Below are 11,409 nucleotides of genomic sequence, written 5' to 3' on the forward strand. Positions count from 1 at the left end.
AAGCTTTCAAGCTTTGTTTTTATTGACCGGTTACCTATTATATTAAGAGAAATAACCTTTAAATTTCAGGTTTTGCAGCGTCAATATACAGTAATAATACCTGAAGGTGATGTTCGTCAAAATCAGCAGTTTTTTTAAGTCTACATGAAGATGCTTAGGATGCTTGTGTGTCTGTCTCTGTGTGCTTTGACCTACTTTGTCGAACCGGATGGAGCCTCCCACACGAAGCTGAAGCCAGGAAATTGTGGTTGCTTAGCAAAGTTTCACATCCACTATCCAAAGTTTGGAGACGTGCTGCTCGGTTGCTGTTTGTGCTGTAAACTTACAGCAACTATTTCATACACGTTTTTCTCCCAAGTCGAGGTTCGGGTTGCAACGCTGACCGCGCAAAAATGTCCGTCGCAGGATTTAAGAAGCAGTTTTACAAAGCTACTCAGGTAAACGCGCCACAGTTAAACGGCATCCTTAGTTAGCCATGTAGCATTCTGGCTACTTTTATTATGTTCAGGCCAGCTGGTTAAGCAGCGTGGAAAGCGTTATAAATAACAATAAATGTGTTAATTAAACGCCTTTAACTTGCTGTATACCACAGGCTACGTTGTTGTTAAACATTTCGAAAACTGTTAAATGTGTTGTTGCTCACGGCTAACGTAAAAGTTAATAGTGTTTTATTAGCCAACGCTAATTAGCGATACATTGACGTAGCTGGTTAACCCAGCTGCTGTTAATCTTTTCATAGACGTTTTGTTTTCTTTCAGTCCAACGATTTGTATTCGTGGAGCCACCTAATTTTTCTAATAAATGAGTTTTCCTAAGAAAGTCTGACCTGGGAAGGGTATTTGTACTGACTTTTATCCAGAATTTGTACTCCTTGGCTTATATTTTTATTAAATTGGCAACATAAGCTCAACAGATAGTCCGAGGTTTGAGTTTTTTCTGGCAGAAAACAGAAGTCTGACATTGGGCGGAGTTTCTGAACCTCTTTCTGGTTATGTTTTACTTTAGTTTTGTTCTGTTTAGTTGTTGTACTTCATTTCGGAACAGTTGAAAAGTAATGCTCATGTTTGTTATCTCTAGCTTGGTGTTTCGCAACAAGCCCGAGTTAAACAGTTAAACTCGTGTTTCATTTGTTTTCATGCTTTGTAAAATTATCTGTGACGATCTCTCTTATTCTATTTGTCAGTCATCAGGTGTTTTTTTTTTGTTTGTTTGTTTTTAACGTGAACAAAGATCTATAAAAACATAGGTGTTTTGGATTCCTTACTTTAGTTCATAGAGTTTAGTGTCTTGTTCTTTATTTAAAGCGGCACAAGTTAACAGACATCTGATGGGTTTGAAAGCTTAGAGAAGAAAGTCAAATATTTAAACAAATTTAGGGGCACAGTATGTAATCTTTTGATTTTCAGATTACATCCAAACTTTCACAGTAGTCTGTGCATTGATGTCACGGTCCTTGCTTTGCTGAAAATCATGTGACATGAAAGTGATGGCTCTTGGCTCAGTGGGTGTGTATGTCCTCCACTGTAAGTAATGGAATCCTAGTAATGTGGATACTGCCCAAACCAGATTCAGACACGTAGTTAATGACACAGATTTAGTCATTATGTTGGAACTGTAATAACAAAGCAGAGGTGACTCCACAGAAACCATGCATCCCATACAAGTTTTTGGAAAACTTGCTGCACAGGTGATTTGCTAACTATACAGAACAATGACCAACTCTTATCATAGAAAAATCAGCAATTTGTTAAATGCACTATGGCTGCAAACACATCAGATTTATACTGAGCAACATAGCATTTTGTCAATCAGGTTCCAAAAAAGGTTCAATCTTAAAGCTTAAACTAAATGTATGATTTAAAAAAAAAAAAAAAAGTTTTTCCACATTACACTGTAGTCAGCCTAGACAAAAAAAAAAAAAAAATGTGTGTGTGTGTGGGGGGTGGGGGGTGGGCATTTTATTTCACATAGTAACTGTGGTAGGAAAAAAGTAAGCCAAGACATTTAGTATCATCTGCATTTACTGTTTACAATGGAAGTACCAAATCCCTGTGCAATATCACATAAATGCCAAATGGTTCATAATTTTATCAAAACAAAAGTCACTGCACCTTTAATTACTGAGATTATTACATTGTTTTGTTTATGTTTTTGTTTTGTTTTTTCAATATTCTATGTGTTTGCCTTTATGTTTTAAAAGCTCATTTGTCCTTGGCATGTGGATACCACTGTTGCACAGAATTGTGGAGAGATGTTCTGCCATTCTTCAGAGGCCAAGTTGCTCCTTGTTATAAGGATTGTGTGTTGCATTACTCTTTGTCTTATAAAATATCCCAAATCCCCCAAACATGCTGGGCCAGGTCAGAGTTTTGTGTTTTTTCTTCTTACGGTGCTGCCACAGAGAAGATTCTTGAATGTAGTAACAGAGGAGGATACTAGGGTTGTGGTGAGATGGAAACAGATGAAAGAAGAAGATAATGTGTGATTTTTTTTTTTTTTTTTTTTTTTTTTTTTTTTTTGTGTCATTGTGCTTTGCATCCTTTGGCTTGACTTGTCCTTGTCTGCCATGTTTCTAGAGATGGACAGTCATCTTTTCAACCTGTATTTTATTACTGTACATCCACAAGGTTCATGATGCGATCTACGCCATCTCTGCAACACCTTTTTTCACTCATGCAGCCCCAAGTTCTCACACATCCCACAGTGAGGGGTTCACTGCAGTCACTCTGATCAGTGATGATCAGATGGGATGCAGAGAAAATAAGTTATCTGCAGATAACTTATTTTCCCAGTAATGCATATAATTTTTCTTCATGTGTGATACCAACAGTAACAGGGTATTTCTGTCTGTTTGAATTTTGAATTACAGCTTAATGAAACTACCCATTTGCAGAAATTCTGGTTTATCACATCTTCTCAACTTTTTGTTTCGCCGTGTTTGTGTGTTGGTGAAAGACTTGGCTGTGTGTGGGGAGAGCATGGTGAAGTGTGGAGGAGAGAGGGGTGAGCCAGTTTACACATTATAAAAGAAATTTTAAAAAGGGGAATCAAGGCATATTTGGTGACTTAATATCATGTTAGCCATCCAGCTGATATCCATTCATTTATGATTACCAATTACAGGAGATAACAAGGCTCTTCTACTGGTATAATGTCTTCTTTCACTTCATGCTGGAATTGTGAAATGAACTCCCCAGTGTCTCTTTCTGTGTCACTGCAACAGGAATAGTAATGCTACTGTGTTTGGGTCATATAGTAGGCATTATGGTGGGTGGATAGCAGGACCTTGACTAGTGCACATTTATCCATCACAGTAAACATGACTACATGAACTACATGCACCACAGTAAATGTAGACCCAGCATATTTTGTGTGAACCTGGGATCCAGCTGTTTGTAGGCCATTTTAAAACCATGTTCATATAATCAGCCTATTTTGAAATCACAAATAAACTGGATTTCAAAGTGGTATTTTTTTTCCCCATAGTATACTGAAACCAAAGTAGCTGAATTGGTTTTTCCTTTCTTGTTGATGAAAGACATTTTTCTTGGACCAAATTAAACCTGCCACAGTCTGGTAGGGAACACTGGGGTGCTGAATAGAAGGTGACTAATTTAACTTTGCAAGGTCAGATCGGCACCTAGTTGCTTGTTTGGGGTCACTGCTGCCAAAGGAGGATCAGCTGGTTATTAAAGCCAAATGTTCACTTACTGGGAATGTTTATTTGGCAGTGTTCAATAAAGCATAAAAATAGTTGTTTTTTTTTTAGCTCAAGCCTTTGATTAGTATCAGATCCCATTTTGTTAGAGGTTAATGCAGAAAAACACATAGCTGTTTGGCCTGTCAGCAGACTTAGTGGGAGAACGATGAAGCTAGCATCTGTGAATATTAAAATTATCCATGGATGTGGTGGTAGTGTAGAAAACTCTGCTAGAAGTGTGTGCTGGCCTAATGGGGAAAAAAAAAGAACTTCTAGTATAATTCCTTATGGAATTGTGGTTGTAAGTGAAGAGGAAAGAACACAGTCCCTCATATAGCACTGAGGAGGTTGCTTCCCTCATGGAAAATAGTTAAGTATAAGAACTTGAGTGTTATGTTAATCAAAACCAAAAACAGCAGAAGTGTCCTTGGATCTAGAGGTGGATAGAGTCGTATGCAAAGTTTCAGGCATTCCTGTGAAAATGACATATTTTTGCTGAGTTTGTTTTTTAATGAAACACAACCCCTGCAACAAACAAACATTAAAGTGAGCCAAGAGTGGCATTGCCCTTGACTTTTGTGTTGTCACAGTTCACTTAACTGCCATTTCTGGATTCCAGTGAAACTGCTTTGATAGCTCCCTTCATCTTGGCACAGATAACCTGCATTTTAGATTCTCTAGAGATCATTTAGATTAGTCAGAATTAAATCAAGCTCTAAAAATCTGCAATTTCGAATTAGTTTGGGTTTTTGGTTTTTCTTTTTCAGTTTCAGTAATCCTCTGTGAGGGCCAGTAACAATGCTAAGTTCAGTCATTTACATTATTGTTTGTTCTGGGTTCACAGTTGATGAGTGAGAAGGTTGGAGGTGCAGAGGGCACTAAACTGGATGAAGACTTCAGGGACCTGGAAAGGGTACTTAATACATTTAACATACTACTTATAGCGCATGTGTTTGTTTTTAACTTGTTGAAATAATGTCTTCTGGGTTCCTTTGTCATATAAGTGGCCCTAAAGGCATAAAACTTAGTTAATTTTTGTGAATTCTTGTGTGCCACCAGAAATCTGATGTTACCAGCAAAGCAGTAGTGGAAGTCCTCAATAAAACAACAGAGTACATCCAGCCAAATCCAGCGTCAAGAGCTAAGCTTAGTATGCTCAGCACAGTGTCCAAAATCCGTGGGCAGGTGAACAGTCCAGGCTACCCGCAGCCTGAGGGCCTTCTGGGGGAGTGTATGACTAAATATGGACAGGAGATGGGCGAGAACAGCAACTTTGGTAAGAACAGCAGTCAGTAGGAGGATAAGCTACAGGGTGGAAGAGACATACTATACATAACGGTGTATGCTTAAAAACTATGAAAAAAAAGACAATTTGGACAGAGTATGATAGGCAGAGTGTGTGCATTTGTGAGGTGTCCATGAATATGCATGCATAATTTATTTATTCATTTGTGCTTGATTGTTGTTGATGTGACTCACAATGTCCCACGCTTGCTCAGGCTAATTGTGTTTCTATTTTCCACAGGTGGGGCTCTTCTAGATGTAGGAGAGTCAATGAAGAGATTGGCCGAGGTCAAGGATGCGTTGGATATTGATGTGAAGCAGAACTTTATTGACCCACTGCAGGCAATCGCTGAAAAGGACATCAAAGACATTCAGGTAGAATCAAAGAGGCAGTGTGCCTCTGCACTTACAGGCTAGGCATTTACTAATGAGCTCTGCCGTCTGTGTCTCAGCTACGCTGTATGAAAAAGTATCCAAATTGGCATTGAATTACACTAATGAAAAAGAACATTTGTCAAAACAGTCGTGCACAAGTGAAAATGCTTTGATGTTTGTTTGTACGACAAAGCCTCATCCTCCCAATCGTAACTCTTCCCACTCCTCACCCCCACTTTGCAGTACCACCTGAAGAAGTTGGAAAGCCGCCGTCTGGACTATGACTATAAAAAGAAACGTCAAGGTAAAATCCAAGATGAAGAGATCAGGCAGGCCCTCGAAAAGTTTGACGAGTCCAGAGAGATGGCTGAGCGCTCCATGTACAACCTCCTGGAGACAGATGTGAGTTTTCATTAGTCCAGTGGGGATCTTAGAACTCCTGGACTTGTTTTTAATATTTGCCAAGTAAAGAGAAATATGAGTTTAAGGTCCTTTTGAATTGACAGTTGTGAGGAAACCTGACATTATTGTAAATGAGCCGTCTGATTCAGTCAGTGCCAATGAGCGTACTGCATCGCTAATGGAAATAACAATTTAGGGCAAATTTTATGGCTGTCAAGGCACCTGTGTACCAATAGTTAGACGTAAGTCTAGGAGGCAGTGCATTTGCTCCTATTCTTATGATATGGCTGCAGAGGATGGATGACTTGGCAAATTTTGTAATGATGCAATAATATAGTACCAATAAAGACTGGCAAGTTACATAAGGGAGTACATAATGAACACAAGAACCATGTGAAATAAGGTTGCCAAACTGTTTAACTGTTAATGTTTTCTCACATTCTCACATCTTATGAGAGTTTATTCACCAACTGTCTGAGTCCAATAATGTTAGAGCCACTTTAAAGCAAGTTTTGCTTGTGCCACCTAACAGCGGCAAAACCAGCAACGCTTACCAATGCAAAAGTTCAGGAAATCCCCAACAATTCTTCACAGTATCGCTGTCATTGGGTAGAAGTGAGTTCCACTGACTGATCAACCCATATCAGACTCCTTTCATAATGTTTTACAGCCTCCTCCAGAGTAAATAGTTGTGGGCACTCCACACCCAGCATTATGAGGTAAATGGTGATCTGACAGCCTACACTTAATACATAAATGCCAGCCAGAACATTTGAGATGATTCGGAGGTAAAAACATAAAATATCACAAAGTATTTTACTGTCACATATCCGTTGCTGAGTGTTGACATTATTAAAATATGTTTAAATTTAGTGTGTACAAAAAACGTTCTTATACACAAACAGTAGTAGAACCACACTGGCTGGCCGCAGCTGTTATGAGGAAATGCATAACTAGGCTTAAGGACAGTATGTATCAGCTGACGTGCCTGTTTTTTTCCACTGTGTCTTGCATAAGGTGAAACCTGTCAGACCTGTTTGGTGTGATAGTTGCTGTTTTTCATGCCATCAGTGAAGCATTTCAAAGCTTGAAGCCATTGTCATTTCTGTTGTGATGACAAAGAAATGCAGCTGATGAGAGAAGACAATACAAATCACAAGAAAAGAATTCAGTGTTTAGTTTCTTTCTAAAATAGTCCTTATGTTTGTGCCTGTGCAGGTGGAGCAGGTGACTCAGCTGTCCTCTTTTGTAGAGTCTCTGCTGCAGTATCACAGACAAGCCACGCAGATTATGGAGGAGCTTTCTGAAAGACTGAGAGAAAGGTCAGTGCCACACTATTTTTGGAAAGTGGCATGCCTTTTGTATGTTGAGGCTGTGTCCTCTGGTTTGTGATGGGATGATTTACCCACATCTATCCTCTTTTCTTTTGCCCATCTGATTACATATAATGAATGCCAAGCTGCATTCATTATGCATGCATCTTCCATTAGAGAAACAAAATATAAGTTTCAGTTACAACTTCGTCAGTTTGTTTTCTTGTAACAATCTACATCTAGTTTTGGATTATAGCTCAAAAGATCAACTGACTCTTTGTTTAGCCTGTCTGTATCTATATTAGTGCATCCTCTGCTTGTGAGCTCATCGAATCAGTGGTTTGTGATTCTGATTGTGTGCAGGGCAAATGATATTCAGTCTCGTCCAAAACAACAATACACACCTAAACCCAAACCAGCCTTTGACTTTGGAGGGGTGGAACACTCAAATGGAGGATACTCATCATCTGCTACAAGCCCTCAGGCTTATTCTCCTGGTAAACTTGTTTTTTTCCCTATATTTATGAAAGCTGTGTGTGTGTGTCAGGCCTAGTCCCAAGAAAGCAGGCATCTGTGCAAGTTTGTGTCATTCGTATGACTGATGTGTCTTTCCTTCTGCAATATTAACCAGCCCCAGCACAAGGGCCATCCTTCCAAAGAACCTCCGTCAAGAACAGAAGGAGTGAGTGGACAGATGAAGAAAATGTGTCACTTGCACAAAACTTAAAGATGTTACTGATACTATTCAGCCTGTTGCACATCTGTGCAGCAGAAAAGTTTGGGCGTTTCGTAAAGTTTCTCAGTAACTTTGCTACACTGTGATTGGGGGGTCAATTACTCCATCCGACCAAAGCTGCAGATACATACAATCATTAGCAAACAAAAATATCTTAACTGGCCATGGAGTGTGGCATTTCATTTTATTTATTTTAGGTTGTCAACCTAACCTAAAGTTGTTTGGGTTTTTTACATGGAGTTGTATGTATCTGACAGCTTGGGGCACTGATGACTGAAAATTCTGAATCTCAAGAAAAAAAATCATGATATGTCACAAGGTGTATTTTGCAGATATTAGATTATTAGATTAAATCTCAAGACAAAAAAGAGAAATAACGGGAAAAACTTTCAGCTTGATTTAAAATCCTGTGTTGAATCTCTGCACACTGGTGTCCATGGTGCTACCAGGCTTAGGAAGGGGCAGCCATCTGGCACAGCTGGTACCTACACCATACCTATGCTGTAGATTCAAAGCAGGAGTATAAATGATCCTTCCTTTAGGCCCAAAGTTGCACATGTTTGTTATGGTTAGAATTAAGTTTTGTTTTTTTTCTAACATCAGTATGTTTATTTTTTGAGGTTCAGAAGATTCTTCTTAAGCACGCTGGTGGTTAACTTTAAAGGTTTAACATTTTCCTGTTTTATGACTTGCACTTCATGGTCTCTTACAGAGTGGACTGGAAAACATTGGTGATAAATTCCCTTTAATGAAAACCTTTCAAAGGAAAACATACTAACCTTTTTGAAGGGAAATTGTTTCCATGGAATAACTGTATTTGTTTTTTTTTTCCCCTCTCCCTCTCTTTTTCCATCTCTGTGCTACTGTGTCTCTTTCTTCAGCTGAGCCTTGCTGTAAGGCCCTGTATGACTTTGAGCCAGAGAATGATGGAGAGCTGGGCTTCCAGGAGGGTGACATCATCAAATTGGTCAGTCAGATTGATGAGAACTGGTATGAAGGAACCCTTCGTGGAAAATCAGGATACTTCCCCAACAACTATGTTGAAATAGTGGTTCCTCTGCCACGCTGAAAACGGGGGGGCAACGAGGGACAAGCAGGATTAAGATTATGAAAAGTGGATGATAAAGGATTACCAGCGCTATCAATAACAAAGATGTTTTTTTTTTTTTTTTAAGTGAAAGGGTAAACATTAAGACAACAACCGTTATTTTTTGTATCTTGAGGTTAAAGCGTATATGTAGATTTGTTAAAACATTAAGGACAGGAATGTCCAATGAGCAAAATTAGGTCACATTACTTGGGTGCTTCTCCCATATCCTGAGTCTTTATAGCCATTCTCCATGCACCTGTGCACTTTTTACACTACACCTCTATCACCAGGACTGATGAAAAAGACCGAGAGAGAATGGTGTATGTTTAAAAAAAAAAAAAGTGTTCAGCTGTGTCCACAAACTCTTAAGAAGTGCAACTACTTTATTTTTCTTATCCTATTTCATAGTCACAATATTAAATGTTTTGTTCTATGTATTGTTTATATTGGTACTACACACATGCATGTGTTCCTGTAAACACTATTCCTACACTCCGATTTTTAACCTTTGTACCTTCAGGCCTTAGTACTGTGTGAGCCAACATGGAGGACTCCATACCTTTTATCAATGCTTATTCTCTGCTGCCCTCTGGTGGTCACAGGTATTCTTCCCAGCGCTTTATTCAGTGACACTGTCATGCGATTTCTGTTGGATGTCTTACCGGATCCTTGTTGGGTGGCTTATCCTAAGTTTTAGTTTGTAGATATATATACATCTAAACAGCTGGAGGCAGTCAGTAGATGTAACTGCAGCTTTTGTAAACATTGGCAGTTTTAACATTAACAAAAAGAATTGTAGTTAAAATCTTAAAATGTCACAGTGGTCCTCTTGATTGTCATTATATTTATCATTTGTAGCACAGATTAAGTGAATCAGTGAATTTACCTACAACACTCTGTCTTCATTTTACTTAGTATTGATGCCAAAGACTTTGCTCAAATTTCCCACAATGCAAAGGGATGCTGAATATTTAAATATATGAATTTCATGCAGCGTGATGTTCAAAGTTTAGTTGATATTTCAAATGATTATATGCAATTAGTATCTCCTCCCACTCCTTATATTTTGCAGCGTTACACCAAAGCCAAAACCATATGTCTTTTCAGTTCCTCTGTTTTCTCAGGCTCTATTGATACTGCTGGCAGTGTCACTCATAATGTTCTGTGGGCTTTTTTTTTTTTTTTATTCAGCTGTTTGTTACATGAGTTTTGTGTCACTGGTGTGTTTCCCCTGTCAGTACTGGGGTGAGCTTGGCCTTATTATTCTAACCTACAATTTGGTGCGTGGAAATTAATCTGATGTGTGTTTGGTGTTTTTTGTACCTGCCTTAGTTTTCAGCCTGAAGCTGCATCAAACCTGATAGAAACCGCGATCTCCCAGTGATTGTGTACTGAATTCACAAGTAATGAGGAAGGACCTTTACACAATGGCTGAGTCCAGTTCCAATTAAGCCTATTACAAGCAAACTATGAACTGTCATGGTTTGTGCTGTTCACTAGAATGCCAACTTTCTCCTCTTGTCATGATCCCCTTGTTAGACCGCCCCCTGCCCCACTCATCTCTCCCATCTCCATTTAAACTGAGAGTGGAACAGACAGGTCTTTTCAGCAGGGAAGGGCACACAGCAGTGGATTATGCCCTCCCCCACTATGCTTTATTCACCACCTGCCCCTGTACCCCTACCCCCTTTCTCATTATCTACCCTATCCCAAGCCCATGGTGCCTCTGAGGCTCAGTCTCGTGGTCCATAATACCATCATTGCTATCACAGTATATACCGCTTAATGTTTTCCTTGCATCTGTGCTCTGTTATTAGCTGTATGTATTGCACCAGGGGGTTTGGCTGGGCTGAGTGATAACTGTGGTTCAGGTGTGAGTTTACATGCCTCATTACACATAATCAAAGGCCCCCAGTTTGAGAGAGAAGGAGGGTCAGGGGCTCAGGTTTGAGCTGTTACGCAGCTTGTATAATATTCATGAATAACGTAGAACAAAGGGCTGCAAGATCAGCTTTTGTAAACTGCTGCTCTTGCAGTGGAAATGGTTGTCTGAAGGCTGCAGCTGACATTACTAAACACTAAATCCTGTGTCTGGACTTTGCAATATTGATAAAGTATTAGTAGCCTTAAAGTTTTTAATATTGTGCATTCTAAATGAAATTTTCTGTGAAAATAATGTAACTTTTTGCATGTTCTTTATTATAGCTTTTGCCTTATGCAATGCCTCAGTTTTGTAACTGACACTACAGGGAAATGCGGAGAGTAAAAGTGGGATTATCCTGGATTATCTTTAGGATATATGGATTACCTCTATGCTAACTGTAATCTTGTGTATTGTATATGATTGATATGGTGAATGAATGGATGCTGTTTATTTGCTTCTTTAAATAAATGTTAAATGATTTGTCCTGTGTCTTTGTGTAAAATTACACCCCTGCTACTGTTTTTTTTTTTTGTTTGTTTTTCTTCTTTTTTCCCATTTAAAAAAATGTGGCATGGTGATGGTGGG

General features: G+C 39.0%; 1 protein-coding gene across 2 annotated transcripts; it reads left to right on the forward strand.

Moving 5' to 3' along the window:
• The first annotated feature begins 219 nt into the window (after nt 1-219).
• LOC115795942 (endophilin-A2-like) lies at nt 220-11,304 on the forward strand. 2 transcript variants are annotated; one of them, XM_030752095.1, is made up of 9 exons: nt 220-437; nt 4,545-4,613; nt 4,760-4,976; nt 5,226-5,359; nt 5,603-5,761; nt 6,980-7,083; nt 7,438-7,571; nt 7,706-7,756; nt 8,692-11,304. In XM_030752095.1, the coding sequence occupies exons 1-9, from the start codon at nt 393-395 to the stop codon at nt 8,877-8,879; spliced, it is 1,101 nt and encodes a 366-aa protein (XP_030607955.1). In that variant the 5' UTR covers nt 220-392; the 3' UTR covers nt 8,880-11,304. The 2 variants fall into 2 exon arrangements, with proteins under 2 accessions (XP_030607955.1, XP_030607956.1); XM_030752096.1 differs by lacking the exon at nt 7,706-7,756 and having other exon boundaries at nt 222-437.
• Nucleotides 11,305-11,409: the final 105 nt, after the last annotated feature.

Source organism: Archocentrus centrarchus, chromosome 17 (assembly GCF_007364275.1).
Source record: "Archocentrus centrarchus isolate MPI-CPG fArcCen1 chromosome 17, fArcCen1, whole genome shotgun sequence".
NCBI lineage: Eukaryota > Metazoa > Chordata > Actinopteri > Cichliformes > Cichlidae > Archocentrus > Archocentrus centrarchus.